The sequence below is a fragment of the Phascolarctos cinereus genome, unplaced genomic scaffold (genome assembly GCF_003287225.1).
Source record: "Phascolarctos cinereus isolate Bilbo 61053 unplaced genomic scaffold, phaCin_HiC Scaffold_2;HRSCAF=192, whole genome shotgun sequence".
In the NCBI taxonomy this organism is placed as follows: domain Eukaryota; kingdom Metazoa; phylum Chordata; class Mammalia; order Diprotodontia; family Phascolarctidae; genus Phascolarctos; species Phascolarctos cinereus.
In genome coordinates, this window is record NW_027555625.1 from 249,066,200 (window position 1) to 249,087,931 (window position 21,732).

Consider the following 21,732-nt stretch of genomic DNA (forward strand, 5'->3'; position numbering starts at 1 on the left):
TGTAAAACTCCTTTTTGTTGTACTTAGCTGCCCTCAGCACCTCAGCTCATTTGAGACGATGCAGTTGATAAAGAGTCAAGCTTGGAGGCAGAAAGACCTGAGTTTAAATATGGCCTCACATGCTTACTAGCTGTGTGACTGGCACTGGATAAGTCACTTTACCTCCACTTGCCTCAATTTCCTCATCTGTAGAATGGGGATAATAATAGTACCCTCCTTCCAGAGTGGTTATGAGGAATAAATAAGATAATACTTGTGAAGTGCCTCACATATTATAAGCACTATATAAATGTGAGCTATTATTATTATGAACTTTAGTACTATATCACATCTTTGTATGCACACTCCATTATTACTTGGCTTTGCTTCCATTTTCTGTGCTTATCTTTTTTAAAAAAATATTCATTGGTTGGCGAGTTCTTTCAGTATCACACAGTCTTTTGAGGTAATTTCCAGTTTTCTTCTTCATGGAAATTGTTTCTCTTTGTGCCTTTAGAATTTCATTCTTGAAAGCTTCCCATCTGTCCTGAACTCACTTCCATTACCTGTCCTTCTCTTGAATCCTTTAAAATCTGTCCCCCCAAAATCAAGATTTAATGTCAGACTATGCCCAGCTTTTCTCTTTCACTATCACGAAGTCTTACCCCATAAAGTTCCCCCCATTTCAAACTCAGCAGCCAGTTCTTCCAAGTTATTCCTTGAATGGAATCCAGAGTAGAATTTTCCTTTGATGGTTTCTTCACACTTAGAAGGATGAAATAATCAAGACAACTAAGAAGGTATGAATTTATTTGCTTTTGGCAGATAAAGAGTTCCAGCAGATGTCTGAATAATTGAAATCTCTCATCACCACTCTATCACCAGATCACTAGATCTGTTTTCCAAACTCCCCATCTATTAACTCTTTCTGTCCACGTGGTCTATATTATATTCCAATAATAAGATTACTTAAGTTTCTCCACCTATTTTCAACCAAATGCTTTTCATCATGTTTCCTTCCTCTGGTTTCTGGATTTTCTCACATAAATAAGGCTTTCTAAAATGCAGTTCTATCTCAGTTCCACCCTTTATCTATCCTGTTTCTTCTGAGTGAATTTTACCCAACCTGAAGTATATTCCAGTCATAGATTGCATCAACCAAGTCTCAGTGGTAAAATTTACCTCTGTTAATTCTTCCGAACCGGTACACACTGGTCCTAAATATAAGGTCAGGATTTAGTGAGACAATTAGGTAATTAACAAAAAAAAAAGACGTTACAACAAAGATATATATACATAGCAATGCTATTTATTGACAGTATCACCATTCTCTGGGATGTGCCTAAGTTAGCAGCAATAGCAGCATTGTTAGAAATGAGCAATCTCTCAGGTAGGAAGGTCAATAGTCCCTTCTCATCTCTAATTTATATGTCAGGGTGGTGGGTGCATAAGAAGCAAAAAAAGCAAGGAGGGATTGGTTAAGAAAAATTATTTACTCCTTCTTAAGTGGCTGGCCACCTTCATGAGGGCAGCAAACCTTTGAAACCATTTTTCAAAGGTCCTCAACTTCCTTTTGCTTTTTTTGATGGGGGGGAAGGCAATCTGAGTTAAGTGATTTGCCCAGGGTAACGCAGTTAGTGAGTATCATGTGTCTAACGTAGGATTTGATCTCAGTTCCTCCTGACTCCAGGGCTGGCGCTCTATCCACTGCGCCACCTAGCTGCCCCTTATTTTGCTTTTTTTTTTTTTAACGTGCTCCAGGTTTGGCACTATGGGAAAAGGGAAATACCTGAGCTGATAACCTCATGTACCAAATTTCGCCGAACTTATTGGCCCTTTCTGTATTCTGGGGAATGCAGAACAGATTAGATTCATTTAATCTTTCTCCTGGTTTGGGAGAAGTGTAATATATGTATCAATAAAATTCCTTTGGTTCATTCTGAGCCCCTAGTTGTTAATTCTAGCAATTAAAAAAAGAATCTTCTTTCTTTCTATGCCCCGAGCAACAGCTGCATCTCTCAACCGCAATTAACCTGCCTAAGGACACACGGGGACAATGGACTATATCTTAAGGAAAACAGCTTCTTTTGAAAATGCGTGACAAATGTAGAAAGCAGGTTTTAAAAAAAAAAAAAGAAATGAGAAATGGGATATAGGTTCAGTATAAGAGTCTGAGTATGTTAAAAGACAAGAAAGTAGGAATCTTACCATTGTTTTCACTAACAGAGAGAGGCATCTCCATTCTTTGGAAGTTTCAGGTGGCCCTAAATCATTGCTTGTATGGTCTTTTTCTTTTTATCTCGGTATCTGCAGATTTGCACAGTCACAATCGCTCACAGCAACCTCAGCAATAGTGATAGCAGCGGCCCTGGGAGGCGGTCACTTTCATATTTTCTCCCCTTCTCTTGGTCGTGCTGACCCGGACTTTCATCCTCTCCCAATCCCATTGTTTACTCCTCATTTCTCAGATTTCCACTCTCATCTCTTAGGATGAAGGGAGAAAGGGGGCCGTCTTTTCAGACACAGTCACACCCCACGATGGTCCTTGAATCAGAAAATATGAATGAGTTCTTCTCATTATGAGCTCCTGGAGGGGTGGGGAGATACGGTGCAGTGTTACAGTTTGGATTAACCATGTCACCAAAAGCAGAAGTTAGTGTCTTTAGCCAACTAATCAACTAAGTAACAATACTCCACCGTGGGGCTGCCTGCACCCTGAGTCTAGAGCTTCATGCATGGTCCTCCAATCACTAATATCGTGTGGCTATCAACTATCTGGGGCCCATACCCAGTGCTGTGAGTAGTCCCTTTCTTCTTGCCTCCAAAGGCCCTTCCCTCCCCACTTCCCTGTCACTGCTATTCTTCTTGCCTAACTTCGGACATTTATGCACAGACATTTGAGTTCTATTGTCACGAGTTCTATTAGCATGGCAAAGTGGAAATTCATCAGGTAAAGACAGGATGTGACTAATGCATGAAGTTATGACAAAGAGAAAAGGAGAGAGAGAGACAGAAAGGTCTGGGGCACCACATTTTAGGAATAACATTGAGAAACTAGTACTAATACAGGGAAGGGACGCCAGCAGAATGAGAGTGTTTCGCCTTGAGATGGAAAGATTTAGGGGGAGCAGGAGAGTTTTCTGTAAGTCTTCTTACGGAAGGGACATTAAATCTATTCTACTCGAACCTGGAAAACAGAAGTAGGAGCACTGAGGCACTGTGATAAAATAGAAAGCTCTAAATCTAGAGTCAAATGACCTGGATTCCAATGCTAGCACTGACACGTATTAAACTTATTATTAAAATGACATTGAATAAGTCACTTCACTTGTCTAAGACTCAGTTTCCTTATCTGTAAAAATAGGAGGATTATACTTATATTCCAATCCAACAAGCATTTATTAAGTACCTACTAAGTGCAAGGAGTCCTTCTAGATACTGACAAAACAAAAGACAAAACAAAAGTTGTCCTTGTTTTTAAGAAATTTACATTCTACTGGGAGGGCACAACATATAAACAAATAAGCTTGCAAATGATCATTTGAAAATGAGGAAGAAGGGGGGCAGCTAGGTGGCTCAGTGGATAGAGCTCTGGCCTTCTAGTCTGGAGGACCTGAGTTCAAATCTGGTCTCAGACACTTGACACTTACTAGCCGTGTCACCCTGGGCAAGTCACTTAAACCCCAATTGCCTCACCAAAAGAAGAAAAAAAATGAGAAGGGGGAGAGCACTAAAGAGGAGATCAAGAAAGGTTTCAGCTCTCACTCCTATGATGAGGTGGACAGAGGCAAATTTTGGCTTGATACAAGGAAACTATTCCAAACAATTTGTACTGAGTCAATAATACTGATCTCCCCAAGCTTTTTGGGGATCCTTAAGTGAATTCACCTCTCCAGTAAAAGCCGACTTGCCAATAACATCTCTTTCGAAAGCAGTCAGTTTGTTGCTCGGACAGGCACATTCAAGCTGCTCTAAGAGCAGACCCCCTCCCATTAGAATCTCATCCCCAAGCCCAGCTCAAATCCCTCTGCCAAGGACATTAACAATCTCTTGATCTTGTTCCTGACCCACAACGTAATGGACAGCAATGGTAGGTGTTCAATGTGAAGGTTCAGATCTTAAAGAGTTCCCAGGGTGAGAGTTAGTGGTTATCTCCTATTCCTCCATAGAGCATCAGCTGAGCCAGAGTCTCTCTCAAGGACCCTGACAGGTTGTTGAGGAAGGCAAAAGTCTGATTCTGGGAGCAGCACTCCTTGCAAAACTCTAGGACGCAAGTTCAAAGAGGTTACAAAAGACTTTTCCTGGAAATGTAGGGAGTAGTTCTTTCTTCTTTGCTGTTGAAAAACCTAACCCAATTACTAGAGCTTCTGTGGCAGTACTAGAAGTTTGCCTAAAAGGGGGTTTGAGGTGTTGAGATGAGTTTGAAACAAAGCAGGCAAAATAGATGTAGATAGATAGATAGATAGATAGATAGACAGACAGACAGACAGATGGTCAAAATAATATTTAGACTTAAATTCAAAGGAGTTCATATGCTAAGTCAAGCTAGAGTTTGCACACACAAGCTATGGTATATGTGTGTATAAATATTATATTTATATACTGTTACTCTGTGTGTGTGTGTGTGTGTGTGTGTGTGTGTGTGTAAAAGCATTTTCAAACCTTAAAATGCTAGCCATCATCACTATTCATAGATTTTTGAGGCAATGAGACCACCTGAGGGAAAGCTGAGATGACAGAAGACCCACTACACTATTAGAACCATTCATTCAATCAATAAGCATTTATTAAGTGCCAGTTTTGTGCCAGGCACCATGCTAAGCACTGAGAATGGAAAGAAAAAGTAGTCTTGTCCTCAAAGAGCTTACATTCTAAACTGTTGGACTCCATTTTTTACTTCAATTCAAGGTTTGTCTATATCACCCTGGTTATCATCCATTTGCTTAACTGAGAAAATTCCAATGACAGTTGATTCTTCCCTAGAGTAAATGTTCACTTTAGAGAATGCAAGGAAGATTAAAGATTCAATAGATTAGCTAATGAACCTTCTGTGGGAAGTTCAGCTAAGGGGATTTCATATCAGGAATGGCCAGCATTCCAAAGATACTCATTTGATTTGGGGAGCAGCAGATACAACTCTAAGATACCTAGGGAAGAGTGAAGAGTTTGTCTCCTTTTATAGCATCCTGGAAATTAGGGTTAGAGTCGAAGGCTCCACCCTAACTCTAACCCTAATTCTGAGGCCGTCCTGGACATGTCAGGAGGCCCCAGGTTATTCTTTCAAAATAAAGAAATCAAGGGTTCCAAGTTTTTTTCAAAACTAGAGAAGAAAAATTTTTGTTTGTTTTTTTTTAGCAATTTGTCACTATTGCTTTCGAGTTTCTGATTAGTTTTTGTTTTCATATACATGGGTACATTTCCATTTTGCTAGTGATAATGGAGGTTGGGGCAGATAGGTAGCATAATGGGTAGAGCACCGGGCTTGGAATCAGGAAGACTCATCTTTCTAAGTTTTAATCTGCCCTCAGACACTTACTAGCTGTGTGATGCTGGGCAAGTCACTTAACCCTATTAGTTTCTTCATCTGTAAAATGAGCTAGAGAAGGGAATGGCAAACCACTCCAGTGTCTTTGCCAAGAAACCCCAAATGGGGTGACAAAGGGTCAGACACAACTCAACAATAGCAGTAGAGACTGAGTTGAGCCATTTGACAAAAAGTGGAACTGACTAGGCAGGAAATTATTGGGACAAGGTAGAAGAAGGCAGAGTACACAGTAATCCAAATTGGAGGCAAAGCAAATTGTTTACTTTGATACCTTTTTTATACTGAATAATTTGAAAGAAACAATGGTAGATGCTCATCTAGGGACTCAAAGTATCAATCAACAATAAGAAATTTGGGGCACCTTCTGTATGTCCAGCCCTATACTATGCCTTTGATGGCACACAAGAAAATGAAACACAGACCCCAAAAAGCCTTAGAGTCATAGGTGGCAACTTAGTACAGTGGAGTGAGAGACCTGGGAAGGAATCTGGCTTCCGACATACGCAACTGTGTGACCCAAGCCAAGCCTATGAACTCATCTGAACCTCAGTTTACTCATCCACAAAATGGCAATAACTATACCTATCATGCCTACCAATACAGCTATTGTTAGGGTCAAATAATACAATGTACTAATGTACTTTGCAAAATTCAAAAGTGCTATGTCAACACTTTGAGAGAAGATGTACTTGGTTCTAGATTCTTGTCAGGAAAATAAAAGAGAGGAAAAACTTTGGGAAGAGGCTAAATGTACATGTAACTCTGGGTTACAGAAGAGGAAAGAAGAGAAAGTTACCATTATCTTGGATATCAGAGTCACAGCTAATAGTTTTGGCATCCAGAGCAAGCTTCACGAAATAAGCCTGGGCAAACATCATGAAGTATACACTATAATCAACTTTTTTTTAAGGCAAATTAAGTTGAAGGAGGAAGAGAGGCTCCAGACTTCAAGGAAGCCACTGGGCAGCAGGACAGGGACTAAATGTTCCTTATAACACCATGAAGTAAGAAGTACATGAGTTATTATCCCTATTTTACAGACAAGTATGCTGAGTGAGATTCAGCAGAGATAAATGATTTCCCCAGGGTCATGCAGGGGTTAAGAATCAAGCCCAAATCTCTGACTTTAAATCAAACCCTCTTTCCCATTACAGCATGCTGAGAGTAAGACTGGACAGAGGAAAGTTGATTTCCTATGCTGTTTCTTACTTAAAGCATCATCCTGGTTGAGGTATCATAGTACAGTGAAAAAAGCCCTGAATTGAGTCAGAGAATTTAAATTACAACCCAGGACTCTATCATTTATTTGTAGTTCAGTTGTTTCAATTATGTCCAACTCTCCATGATCCTATTTACGGTTTCCTTGGCAGAGATACTGGAGTGATTTACTATTTCCTTCTCCAGCTTGTTTTACAGATGAGGAAAGTGAGACAAACAGGGTTAAGTGACTTGCCCAGGATCACACAGCTCAGAAGTGTCTGAGAGCAGATTTGAACTCAGAAAGATGAGTCTTCCTGACTGCAGGTCCACTATTGATTGCACCACCTAGCTGCCATTTACTACCCATATGAAAGAAAATGAACAAGTTACTTCTCCTTTCTTGGCCTCAGTTTTCACCTGTGTAAAACTGAGGTGTTTAAAATAGATGCTTTCTGAGGTCTCCCCTACCTCTAAATTCCATGATGCTCAGGTCCAAAGTGGTTTCCCGGCCAACCCAAGCTACTCATTTTGACTTGCTACTTGACAGAAGATGATTGCTCATCTGGTGGGGGAACCCCAGCTTAGGCCCCCACCACTCCCTCCCCAGTGGTTGCAGATGCCCCACCCGTGACTACAGACATCGGCCTCAGGTTCTAGCCCCAACACAGACTTGAAAAGAAAAATACTGCAGCCCTGGGTGACTCCATTCCTTTTGTTTGTCTCCAGAGGCAGCAATTGCGGCGGCTTTGGTAGCTAGTAAGGACTGGTATTTTAAATGTTTTGACATTTTAAAAGTGTGTTGGATACATTAGTTCTGTTTAAATTACACTTTGGCTATGGTGACTCACATGGAGTTGATTTTGTATCACAGAGCTGCCGACACCATCAAACACTGTGTCACGTCAGGGGGCCCAGCATTAGCCCCTGATCCCCAGGGGAAATTGATGCTAGGCATTCATTGCACAGTCCATCCATCCCTTCTCCTGGATCCCCCAGCCTCAGAGATCTGCAGGAAGCTCTCTGAAAACAGAGCTGTCACAAAGAATGGGGGAGGGAGGGTTTGTAGTGAGGGAGGTAAGATCCTGCAGAGATCTCAGTTCACTATTCAATTGTCACTTAGCTCCAAAGCAATGATTTATCACAGGGCAAGAATTGTAAGGGGAAGAAAATAAATCATACCTATCCAAGGTCACTCAGAGGCTGGAACCTACTGCATCAAAATGTGCCCTTCTAAATATATTCCTTCATTGAGAATGGGAAACATGCTAATGATAGCACTAGCTAATTTGGACTAGTTGCAGGGAAAGTCCATTTGAAGAAGTGAAGTCTGAATTGCACAGTCTTGGTAAAGAAATAGAGTTTTATGGCTTTCAAACACTAGGCCACAGAGTGTTTTTGGTTTTGTGTGTTGTTGCCCAAGACAAGTTCTTGGGGCACCTCCTTTAATGAATAGATACGAAGGGTTGGGAATACCTTATCAATTATTGAATGAATTACTGGGAGGAGATTGTGAATAGAAACAAGCAAAATTATAAGCCAGGAAAAGATCATACCTAAGGGAGAAAGAAGGGATGGGGAGGGGAGAAGATCAGAGAAAGCTTCTTGAATGTATGTAGGTGAGTGCTTCTAAAACATTGGAAACCAGTGTGTTTTCTGAAAGAGTTTAAAACATTCTTCTTTGTGTCAATTTGTGCCATTGATTTACTTAGAAAGTGATTTTTAGCCATTCAAAAATATGCAGATCGAAGCATACTTTTTCTTTATTTTTCTTGTTTTTCTTTTTTTCTCTGTTTTCTTTCACAATATGACTAACATGGAAATATGTTTTACATGACTGTGCATGTATAACCTATATCAAATTGCTTGCCTTCTCAATGAGAGGGGAAGGGAGGAGGGAGAGAGGAAAAGAATTTTAAAATGAATGTTGAAATTGTTTTTACACACAATTGGGGGAAAATTAAATTTTTTAAAATAAACCTAACTATTGAGTCCAAATTTCTAATTATTGCAATCCACATTATGGAAACAGTCCCGTCCCTTTGTTAGTCACTTAAAACATTTGTAAGTACCTGCCACTTCAGAAGATTTTATTAGAAAACATACATAGAGCTATACAAGATATAATTACTGCCTTCAAGGAGTTTGCATTCCAAAGAATAGGCACATGTGAGACAAAGATTCACTTAAGACCACTCAGAATAGTATTTGTTGGGCTATTTCATCCTTTCCTAAGGTTAAGTATTAGACCATTGGAGGAGACCTCAGAGATCACCTAGATTATCTAGAGCTGTACAATATCCCTCATAAGTGATCGTCCAGCTTTAATTTGAAAATCTCCTAGATTAGGGAACCTCTTCCATTCTTGGACAGCTCATTAGAAATTCTTCCCTAGACCAAGCTAAAATCTGTGTCTTTTCAATGTCTACCTAAGATTTCGAGTTCTACACTCTATGGCTAAGCAAAGTTAGGTCTTAGCTTTTCCGTATGTTTCATGTTGATATGTTTCACATGATCAAGACCTGAAATCACTTAGTCTAGACCCTTCATTTTACAAAGGAGAAAGTTGTTGTTCAGTCATTTCAGTCATGTCCCACTCTTCATGACCCCATCTGGGGTTTTCTTGGCAAAGATACTGAGGTAGTTTGCCATTTCCTTCTCCAGCTCATTTTGCACGTGAGAAAACTGAAGCAAATGGGGTTAAATGACTTGCCCAAGGTCATAGCTAGTGTCTGAGACTGGATTTGAACTCAAGTCTTCTTAACTCTAGGCCTGGCTCTCTATCCACTGCACCACCTATCTGCCCAACATTTTAAATACTCATAGGCAACTACTATATCTCCACTTACACCCACTCAAGTCTTCTCCCCCTCCAGCATAGTGTTTGCTACATAGTAAATGCTTAAGGAATGCTTTTTCATTTATTCTCCAGGCTAAATATTCCCAGGTCCTTTAAACATGTGGTATGGTTTTAAGTGTCCTCAAAATTTTGATCAGTTTCCTCTGGCTATGTTCTAGCTTATAATTGTCCTTTCTGAAATGTGGCATCTAGAACTGGATACAATACTGCAGGTATCATTGGACCAGAGTATATTACAGTAAAACTATTATCTCATGGTTCTTGGTACAATCCTTTTATTAAAGTTAGCATTTTTGGCCATCATGTTGCATTGTTGAGTCATATTGCAATAAGCTTTCAGATCTCTCTTTTTTTTATTATTTGCATGAGCCATTGTCTGGCCCTTCTTTCCGTTGTAGCACTTGTGCAGTTGATATTTTGAACCCAAGTGTAGGATTTTACATTTATCTCCTTTAAATCTCATCTTACTAGATTCAGGCCACCATTTTAGCATGTTGAGACCTTTTTGGATATTGACTCATTTAGCAGGTGCTTGTTATGCCACACTGTCAACTCTTATTGGCCTTGCAGTCCATCAAAATAATTAAAATGACAAGCTCAGGAACAGGTCTTGTTCCCTCCCATTGGAGCCTCTGAGCCCACAAGTTAGAAAGAATAATTCCATAGCTGTCCTTCATACTTGAAGACATAAACCTTATAAGTGAATGCCTGAGTCCAGGGAAAACCAGTTTCAGGAGATGGAAGCTCTTGTTTTCTCCCATACTCAGTGTGATGCTGCTGAGTTTGGACAAGGGCAACAGTAGAGAGACATAAGCTCTAATCTGAGTTTATATTCAGGAAAATCACATAGGTGCAAATGCTCTCAAAGTGAATTTTATAAACCTAAAACCCAAGCCACAGACTCCATGGCTTCAGATATCTTCTCTTAATATAACAAGAAGCATTTAGATCTGAAATTCAAAATACGTGTTAAGAGCAATTCAGAAGAGACAAAAATTTAGCAACTTATTTTTTTCTCCTGTCATGAGATTGCAAGCCATATGTACTTGGAAATAAGAAATGTCAAAATATTTTAGGAAGACAAAAGTCTTTTTTTAAAAATCAAAGAAAAGTTATAAAGCCACTTAAAGCCGTTATCCACCTGTGGGGGGGGGTTATGTTAATGTTTATTGAGGGCCAGCTGTGTAGGAGGCTTAGGAGAGAATAGCAATTTTATTAATGATACTTCTTTCAGTATCTGTGAATAGTTTTCTTCCTTTCTTTCTTTCCTACATTTATTCATTCAATGAATTATTTAATCCCATTATGTGCCCAAGCCAGTGCAAGCCTCTGCAGGGGTAGGAGTTTACAACTGAATTGAATTGTTGAGAGGGTATGCACACACTAGAGAAAAATGAATTAACAATCCCACAATAGCAGATGCCATATGCCAAATTAAACAGTGAAGTACTCTAAGAGATCAGAGGAGGAAGAGAAAGAGTACTGTAGAATGCAATGATCAGTGAGGACTCCACAGAGGAAGTAGGGCATGAGCTAGATTTTGAACATCATATAAGAGAGATAGAGGGACAAGTGGATAATGACATGAACAAAGAACAAAGAATATATAAAGTGCATTAGTTCATTTGGTGGACAATAAGAGCAATATGGCTGGAATGTCCTTTATGTTATAGTTTGTGTTGTGACAGTATGGGACATGAAGAGGGGAGATACTGACAGATAAGGCATTCTGGGGCCAAATTTGTAGGACTTTGACTTCCAAGCTAAGGAATATAGACCTTAATCTATAGACAGAGAAGAGTCACTGAAGATTTTGCTATAGGAAAGAATTGTGGGACCATAGCTATAAAGCCAGAAGGGACCTCAAAGGCCATCTATTTCATATTGTTCATTTTGCAGAAAAGGAAATTGAGGTTACAAAGATTAAGTAACTTGACCAAGGTCAAACAAGTTATAAGCATCAGAGATGAAATATATGTTTTGGAATGATTCATCTAGCAGTTGCAGCATAGGGGGCAGAGAATTGACTTTACAGTCAGGAAGAGCTAAGTTCAAATTCTGATTCTGATACTTATTAGCTGTGCAACCATTGGCAAATCATTTAATTTCTCAATGCCCCCAAGTAGCTCTTTATGATTATCATTACAAATAAACTGAAGATCTGATGACCATCAGTGAAGAGTTTCCATACCAGAAGTTTCCTGAATTGGTGAAATACAAAGTCCAGACTCATTTTAGAGGCTCACCTCGAAAAACAAGCAAATAAACCTAGCAATCTCTGCAAGATAGACTGGAAGGGAGAGAAGCTGGAGGTAGGGAAACCATCAAGGAAGCTTCAGCAATAGTCATGGTACAAAGTAATGAGAACTTTGTGTAAGAGGATAAAATAAAGTACAATTATTCTACTTGGTTTTTTTTTCCTTCCACAGGTCAATGCATTCATTTCCTTCCTATTCCCAATGGTGGTCATTTCGGTCCTGAATACCATCATTGCTGACCAGCTTACCATCATGTTCCACCAGGCAGCCCAGCAGAACCAGGTCTGCACAATTGGAGGGCAACAGACCATGCTCAGTATGTCCATAGAACCCAGCCGTGTCCAAGCTCTAAGGCATGGAGTTCGAGTCTTGCGTAAGTATCCATCTGTCTTCCACAGTCACACAGCTAGCAAGAATTTGAGGCCATATTTAAACTTAGGTCTTCCTGACCCTAAGTTCAGTGCTCTGTGCATTATGGTGCCACCTAGATGCCCTAACACGCCTTAGAGAGCAAATTGTAACCCTTTCATTTTATAGATGAGGGAAGATGAGTTTCGTAAAGGAAAAGTGATTTACCCAAGGTCGCACAGGGAATCACAAAAAGCAGTATGGTACATTGGAAAGTATATTGAATCTGTAGTGAAATGACCCAGATTCAAATTCTGACTCTGCTTTGTTACCTGTGTATGGATTCTTCCAGTTCAAACATTCTATGCTATGTCTTTTTTATTTCTCCATAGACAGATACCTCCTACCACCCCTTTCAGGTCCCTTTTCACTTGCCCTCCACCCCAAATCCTACTTCCTATTTCTTAAACGCCTTCCTCCCATTCAATCAAAAAGCATATAAGTATCTACTATATGCTAGAGATAGACAAAAGGGGAAAGTCCTTGCCTCAAGGAGCTTACAGTCTAATAGAGGAGTTGACTTCTATATAAAATACATGTATATATATGAGGTATATATGTGTGTGTGTGTGTGTATATATATATATGTATGTATGTATGTATACAAGCATATATAGAATGTATATAAAATGAATACCAGGTAGTTTGGGGAAGGAAAGGCATTAGCAGCTAGGGGATGATCAGGAAGACTTCATACAGGTGACACAAGCTGAGTTTCAAAGGAAAACAGGGATTCTGAGAAGCAGTCCAGGAGGAGAGGGAATCCAGGCCTGGGGGAACAGCTAGTACAAAGGCCCCAACTAAGTTGTCCTCTTGGAAAGCATCCTAAAAATTTAATTCCTGCTAATGCATCAATGGCTAGTAAAGGTTCAGGTATGACTCTTCTCTGAGGGTACTTGCCTTCTAATAGAGAACTATTAGACATGAAAAACTTTTAAGATACAAAGGAAATAAATTCTTAATGGTGGCAAAGGAGGGAGAACCTTGGAAGCCTTCCTGTAGTGCAGGGGCTCATAGCAGAACATTCATATTCCACGACTGGTCATCAAGCTGTCCCTGAGTGCAGCTGAGGAGGCTTCGAAGTTTTGCTTACATAAATAGGGGCCATCTCCAGTTGTCCTGATCTACATATTGCCACTGGTCCAGAAGGCTCTGGAGGAGAAAGTAAGGCTGGTGACTTTCCACAGTCCTCATTCACTTAAATCCAATTCACTTGCAAGTCATGGCATCACCTTGCTGATGTTACGGTTGTCTCCAAGAACAAACAACAAACAACAACAACAAAATAAATGCCTATTTCTGGGGCTCCGTTTTAAATTCCTCCATTTTCATCTAAATCATAGCTTATGGACAAAGTCTCTCACCATCCAAGAGATTTACAGCATGCTTTGGAGTTTTCCCCTTTCTTTCCATCTTGCTTTTAAATGGTGATACCTCCACCTTTCATAAATGACATCATTAACATTAATCACTATGAATACAGGCAAACCTGGACTCAACTAGGCCAGGTGAAACAGAGAAGATCATGGCATTCTCCAAAGCCACCCACTGGTAATCCTCTCTTAAGCTGCTATCCCAAATTCATAATCAGAATGAATCATTTCAAACTCAGATTTCTAGGTGCTAAAGATTAAGCCAGGCTACTTTAGAATAAGAGCAGTTGCCTCTAGGGTCAGTGCCCCAGCCTCCCCAGTGACCAAGTTGATTTCTCTGTATCTGGAGGCAACCAACGAAAGGTTGAAGGAGGTCAGGCTAGTTCCCAGCCATGACATGAGAAAGGGTAGAGACATGATACAGACATCAAAAAATCAAAACCCACATTCTGGTCCCCAAACCAACCCACTTGGGCTATCTTCTGTGGCTTTCTTTAATAATAATGATGACTTAAATCACTCACCTTCTTATTGGTTCTTGGAGAAAAAAAATCAAAGGAAGCTGATCTAAAGGTCTCACATCTCACTAGTCTGGTCTAAACAAGATAGCTAATTTCTGGGAAATTCCATGCAGCTACAACACTTACAATCCATTTCGGGCAGACACTTTTGGATGATAAGGATTGTCTCTGCAAGCCTCTTCACCTGAGCTCAGTAATGACTTGAGCTCCAGGGAACCTGCGGAAAAAATCAAGAATATTGGTTTTGTTGCCTATGTTAAATGGTGCAGGACTCCAAGAGACTTAACAATCCATTCCAGCAGGCAGAGCTGAACGCTTGCAGTTTCTTCAGAATGGGAGGAAAGTAAGTGCTATTGCTAAAACTCCCTCAGTCCACTGATTGGAACCGGATAATGAGTATCTGGTTTATCAGCGAAAGTTTAGTGTTGAAGATAATGTATTTTAGATACTCAGGAGTGTTGGGAAGATTTACAGGGAAGGGGAAAAAAGATGATAATAATAGCTAACATTATATAGAGTTTTAACATTTGCAAAATGCTTAATTAACATTCTATCCTCACAACAACTACATGAGGAACATGTCATTTTTATCCCCATTTTGCAGTTGAAGAAACTGAGGCAAAGAGAGGTTAAGTGATTTGCCTAAATTCACATAACTAGTAAGAGTCAGGATTCAAACTCAGCTCTTCTTGACTCTATTCACTATACCATCTAGCTGCAGTAGCAGCAGCAAAGATCCTATGTGACTTGCCCAGACTCACACCAGCTAATAAGTATCTGAGGCTGGATTTGAACTCATGTCTTCCTCACTGCAGGTCCAGCCCATCTACTTTGCTATCTAGATGCTTGAATAACCCCATGAGAAAGGTGTTGTAAGTATCCCCTTTTTACAGGTGAAGAAACTGAGGCTCAGAAGAAACACTCCCAAGGTCACACAGTAAGTGAGAGAGCTAAAATTCAAACCTAGGTCTTCCAAAAACCTGTAAGATATTTCCTCCTACAAGAGGTATAAAATAGCCAAGAGTGTTCACAATCACAGTGGGGGAAAAGGGGACCATGGTGCTGGAGCCACATTTGAAAATCCACATCACAACAATTGACAATGAGGCTGACTTTCAAAGGAGAATCTTGTAGTAGCCCAATAATTAATCTAGTAGTCCTCAGAACAATCCTGTTAGGGATGTAGTACAGGTGTTTTTACCCTTGTTTTACAGAAAGGTAAAATAAGGCACTGAGTAGTGAAGTGTTTGCCCAAAGTCACATAACTAGTATGTCACTGAGGCAGGGATAATCCAAAGGCACTCAGATTCCAGGCTTATGCTCTTTCCTCTATGCCAGGGCTTTCTTTGTTTGCAAGGATCTCATTCATCTCACCTCGGAGGTACCCTTAGAATTTAGAGAGAGCCTGTGGCTTAGACAGTATGGTTCAATCCGTTCCATTACTTATGTGACTTTGGGAAACTCAACCTCCACGGGCCCTTTCTTCATGTCAGTTTAACCACAAATATTTATTAAATGCCTCATATATGAATGCACTGTGCTCAACACTGGGAAATGCAAAGATTAAACAAGATACTATCCCTGCCTTCAAGGAGCTTACAGTCCAGTGGACAGCAAGGGGAGACTGGGATGAAAAACAAATATACAAAACAACTAATTAATAATAAACACAGGAGAGACATCTGTGACAATAGCTTCTTCCCAGGGCCACGTAAGAGTAGACAGTGTGGCAGGTATGACAGGAAAAGTACTGGATTTGCAGTCTGAGGAACTGAGTTTGATCAATCTTCCTGGTCCCTAAGGTTGCTGAGAGATGATGAAAATTTTGACTTCAGCACAGGATCACAGTATTGAGGTATAAAGGAAGGAAGGAAGGAAGGAAGGAAGGAAGGAAGGAAGGAAGGAAGGAAGGAAGGAAGGAAGGAAGGAAGGAAGGAAGGAAGGAAGGAAAGATTTATTAAGTGCCTATTATGTGCCAGGCATTGGGAAAAGCACTTTACAAATATTAATTTATTTGATCTTCACAATAACCCTGGGAAGTAGGTATTGTTATCATCCCCATTTTACAGTTGAGGAAACTGAGGTAAACAGAGGTTAAATGATTTCCCCAGGATCACACAGCTAGTGCCTGAAGCTGTATTTGAACTCAGGTTTTCCTTACTCCAGGCCCAACACCACTGTATTTGCCTATCTGCCTCCATAAAGATTGCCAAAATTAACCTGTGAGGAGGGAAGGTAAGAGGAGAGATAGGCATTATGATAGAGTAGAAAGATTGCTGGAGGGGCAGCTAGGTGGCACAGTAGATATAGCTCCGGCCTTGGAGTCAGGAGGACCTGAGTTCAAATCCAGCCTCAGACACTTGACACTTACTAGCTTTGTGACCCTGGGCAAGTCACTTAACCCCGATTGCCTCACCAAAAAGTAAAAAATTAAAATTAAAAATTGCCTTCCTCTTCTAAATCTATGATACTGTGGAAGGGGCATATCTTACTATTGTTTTTCATCTTTTCAAGTTTGGTCATACAGCATAAAAATAAAGTGAATAAATAAAAATACTCACAAATTAATGAAATACATGGCGGTTTGAGAGGGAAGGCTTGAGTAATTGGCAGGGGGAGCATGGGAAAGGGAGAACAGGAAAGACTTTATGCAGAAAAATAGTACTTGGGCAGCATCTTAAAGGAAGAAAGAAGCTCTATGAGATCGAGTATGTTCTCACCATGGGGGATGACCGGTAGAAAAGGCCTTCCAAGACCCCAGAACTTAGCATGGAAAAGATTCTGAGGCATCCAGAGCCGCAACATTACAGGTTTAAAGGACCTCCGAGATCATCTCCACTTCTAGACCAACCAATACCTGAGCTGGAAACCCCTCTACAATAGCACTGATGAGTGGTCCTCTGGCCTCTGCTTGAAGACCTCCAATGTTCTGTCCATTTCTGGAGAGTTCTAAGTAGGCCTATTCTACAAGAGCAGCCCAAAGCAGGAAATAAAATGAGGAGACTTCCAGAAGTCTCCACCACCACCAGCAGCTTTTTCTGGGAGCAACAATAGCAGCCAACACAAATTAGGCAAGACCTCTCTGCCATCTTACTATAGATGGATCAGAAACTTGGCCCTGGAGAGGCAGAAGAAGCAGGGAGTACAATTTGCTTTAAGCTAAGGAGACAGGGGAAATAAAAGGAATATAAGTCTAGGACTCCAAAGATTGCCCTCACTCTTCCAAGGAAGCTGGAAGTTGCTTCTCCTATCTTAACTCAAATTGTCAGTAGAATGAATGAAAATGGTACTTATACTTTGTGGCTTAGTCAGTGCTTCTTAAACTGTGGGTCTCCACCCCAAACGGGTCGAAATCCACAATTTCAGAAGTGCTAAAGGGGCTGAGAGTAGAAAAATGTTAAGAAAAATTGGCTTAGATGGGAATAGTAGCAGGCAGAATAAAATCAAGACACAGCCAGACAAAACCTTTCCCTTCAGCACAAAGTGATGCATTCACACCCCTGAGTGACTGATTTTGGTTCCATAGCCCTGGAGGTAAGGGTAAGTGAGGGACAGGATTGAGTCCTGAGATAAATATTGGCTAGAGGGAGACATATTTTTGGACATGAAAAAGGCACCAATTTTCTATGCATATTTGTTATGAGGATTTTGTTTCCTCCACCCTTTTTTTCAATAGAAGGAAGTAGGAGGGAAAGAAAATAATTTCTATTAACTGAAAAAAATTAAGCTAAAAAGAAAGTAATGTCAAAGAAAATGGAATGTCAGTCATGCCAGTGTTATTTATAGCTCTTGCCCTTTGGTCAGTATCCAATTGTCCTTTCTTCTGCCATGTAAGTGTTCTTCTCAACACAACCTGAGGGCGTATCTGTCTGCTCCCCCACAGGCATCAGCCTTCCCAACAAACTATAATTCCAGATGGATTTCCAAGTGAATAGCAACCAGAAAGTCCATGTCTGTCTATCATCCCCCCTACCTATCTGTCTCCTTGACAACCATGATCAGGTACAGTAGGAGGTCCTTGATAAACCGAGAAGCATGAGTTACCTGCAGAAGGCAATTTTTTTCCTGCACCTCCTGCATCCCCAAGGTCAAGATTCTGTTCTCACTAGCAAGGAAATGCGCAGGTGACGATCAGATAAGTGATGGATAAATCTGGACTTTTCCAAAGATTAGGTAGAGTTCTCAGCAAGCACTTCCATGTGCCAAACAGGAGCAGAGAGAAAGATAATTAGTACATTTTAATTTAAGTTCTCTTTACTCTTCTGTCATCACCTCTCCCCCTCACACTAGTCCCCCATTGATCACAACATGGAAGTGACCATTGACCCACAGGAGCCAGGCCAGCCAAATACAAGCTTGGGCACCTTGTTTTAAGGAGAAAAGGCTTTGCATAAGCCTTAGCAATACCTTGTGTCTGTCATCTGAGGACCAGCCTAGCTCAGTGCAACAGGCTGCGTACCAAGGAAATCACAGACTTTGAAGTGTGAAAAGTATTGCCAACTGTTAGCACTTAGCCTGGTGTGATGACAGCCTGTAATCTCAGCTTCTGAGGAGGCTAAGGCTGCTGGAATTCCTGAGCTTGGAAGTTCTGAGCTGCAGTGGGCTAAGCCAATCCACTGTCCGCACTGAGTCTGGCACCAGTATGGTGAGTTCTTGGGGAGATGGGGCCACTAGGATGCCTCAGGAGGGGAAAACTAGCCCAAGTTAGATGCAAAGCGGGCCAAAGCAGCTGTGTCAGTTAGTAGTGAGATTCAGCTGGTATGTAGACCCTGCTTCCAGCTTAGGCTAAATTGTGAGACCACCACCCCCTCTTTAAAAAAACAACAAAACCATATAATCACTTGTTTGGATCAAGTTCTTCTGACTTCATGAGAGATGTTCGAGTCAGTCATCAAATGATAAGATTTTTAATTTCTACAAATATATTTGCCATTTCTATGCCTTGCATTATGACAGTGGCATCTAGACTCAATCATTGTTTTCCTCTGCTGAAATTGTCATTAAAACAAGGAGCCTATTTTCAGGTTTTATATGTATGTATATGTAGGTGTATATACATGTATGTATATGCATTCATGTGTATGTGCATTATACATGTACTGTAGTGTACATTTATACATCTCTATGTAACCATGTATATGTACTATCTATATGAGTGTATATGTGTGTTATAAGTATATGTGCATGTATGTATATATAAGCATGTATGAATAATACCTCACAATATAAACATAAATAGGATCCTGGTAAGACAAATTCACTAATTCTTCTTCAAGCACCACTCCACCAGTCCCTGTTCACCCTCAACAATGACAGCCCAGACTATTTTACCAAGTTAGCTTTAGACTGAGGTGTAACTTTTTCTTTCTCTGTCCCACATGGTTGGGTCTATATCAAGCCAATGTTTCTAAACAGTTTTCTTGTCATTTAATTGGCCTTTGAAATGGACTTTGTTTAGTCATTTTCTAAAATCTCTGACTACAACTACACAATTATATTAAACTTCGGTAAATTCACCAAGCGAACTCAGGACTTACTGCCTCGTTTTAAAAGGGAAACAGATTCCTTGTCCTCCTCCAGCTCCAATGACTCATGTAGTCCTGGAGCCAGACCTGGGTTCTGGAAACCAAAGTCAGTAGAGAACCTCTGTCACATCCTGAGCTGGTAAGTCTGGTTCCATTAATAACCTATTATGTAAAGAGAAGTTTTGCTCTGTCTATAGGGTCCTTCCCTAGGAGGCCATAATAGCCTGTTGTGCAAAGAAAAGCTTTGCTCTTTCTGAAGGGTCTCTCACTGTTGTTGTTATTCAGTCATTTTCAGTCATATCTGATTCTTTGTGACCTGCTTTGGGGCTTTCTCAGTAAAGATACTGGAAGGTTTGCCATTTCCTTCTCCAGCTCATTTTACAGATGAGGAAACTGAGGCAAACAGGGTAGATGACTTGCCAGGGTCACACAGCCAGTAAGTGTCTGAGGCCAGATTTGAACTCAGGAAGATGAGTCTTCCTGACTCCAGGCCCAGCACTTGACTCACTAGCTGCCTCCCCTCACTAGTAGGCCATAATAATCTGTTATATTAGAAGAATCTTTGCTCTGTTTGTCCAATCCTTCACTAGGAGACCAGCCACCAAAGGAGGAATTGCTTGGGTCAAAGCCCATTTACTAAGACAAGAGGAGGTTATGATCTTCATCGGTGGAAAGAGTATCCAGTATGATCAAATCAAAAACTCTGCCATGTACCTGAAACTGTTCAGTCCAAGGTTTGCCAGAGACCTCTTAGCTGCTGGATCTGATGGCCTTTTCTCAGGCTTTATCTTCTTTGATTTCTCTGTGGCTTTTGGAATTTCCACCTATTCCTCCTGGATCCTCTTTTCTTCCTTGAATTCTATTACATCACCCTCTTTCCTGGTTTTCCTCTTACATATCTGACCACTCTTCAGTCTCATTTGCTAGATCAACATCCATCTCTCATCTACCAATCATGGATGTTCCTCCAGAGTCTTCCTGTGTCTGCTTCTCTCTCTATACTTTCTCTCTTGATGATTTCATCATTTCCCCCAGGGATTTAAATATCATCTCTATATTAAGAGAGTAGAGGACTCTCAAGTCTATATCTGTATGTGTGTATGCATTTATATTTGTAGGTCTATGTATGTGTGTCTGTGTATACATATACACACACACACAAAAACATGCATTTATGGTATATGGAAAGAAGAGACATATATATATATATATATGTGTATATATATATATATATGTAAATATGCATATTTACATACATATGTATTATGTCCCAAAAGTCTTAGAGAATTTCTCCCTTCAAATTTGATCAAATAGCATAAATGCAAAGTAAATAAATAGAAATATACACAAAATATGAATTTTAAACTTAGCAAAGCTTAAAACCACACTAAGACTTTTAAGATACCCTGTACGTATGCATACGTATATATTCCTAGTCTGTTTTTTGTACTCCATTCCAACGTTGCTAATTGCCTATGGGATATCCTAGAGACGCCTTAAATTCAACAAGTCCAGAACTGAACTCATCTTCCCCCCATCAAGCCTAGCCTTTTTCCAAACTTCCCTATTTCAGTTGAAGCCACCACCATTCTTCCAATAATCCAGGTTGGCAGCCTCAGAATCATTCTTTACTCTTCCCTCCTCCTCACCCTCTATAGCAGTCAGTTTCCAGTCTCGGTGAATCAACTTCCATAGCATCTCTCCTTTCTGTTTCCCCTTCCTGTCTTCTCACACAGCCACTGCCTTAGTTTAAGCCTGTGTCACCTCATTTTTGCATTAGTGGGGTAGCCTCCAAATTGGTCTCCCTGGTTCTAGTCTCTCCCCTCTCTAATGCATTTCCCAGACAGCTTTAAATAAACTTCCTAAGACTAATCATGTCTTCTGGAAAATCTTCAGTGGTTCCCTATTGTCTCTAGGATAAAATACAAGTTCCTGACATTCAAAGCCCTCCACATTTGAGTTCCTGCCTACCTTTTCAAATGCATTTCATACAATTCCTCTGTATTCATTCTATATTCCAGTCAAATGGTACTACCAACTCTACCCCAAACCTTAACATTCTGTGG

The 21,732-nt window shown here is 40.4% G+C and overlaps 1 protein-coding gene across 1 annotated transcript in view; it reads left to right on the forward strand.

Moving 5' to 3' along the window:
• Positions 1-21,732, forward strand: part of NTSR1 (neurotensin receptor 1) — a 134,587-nt gene that overhangs the window by 87,044 nt on the left and 25,811 nt on the right. The window contains exon 2 of the mRNA XM_020981363.2: positions 12,011-12,212. Within this exon, the coding sequence (XP_020837022.1) occupies positions 12,011-12,212 (202 nt within the window). The remainder of the gene's footprint in view (positions 1-12,010; positions 12,213-21,732) is intronic.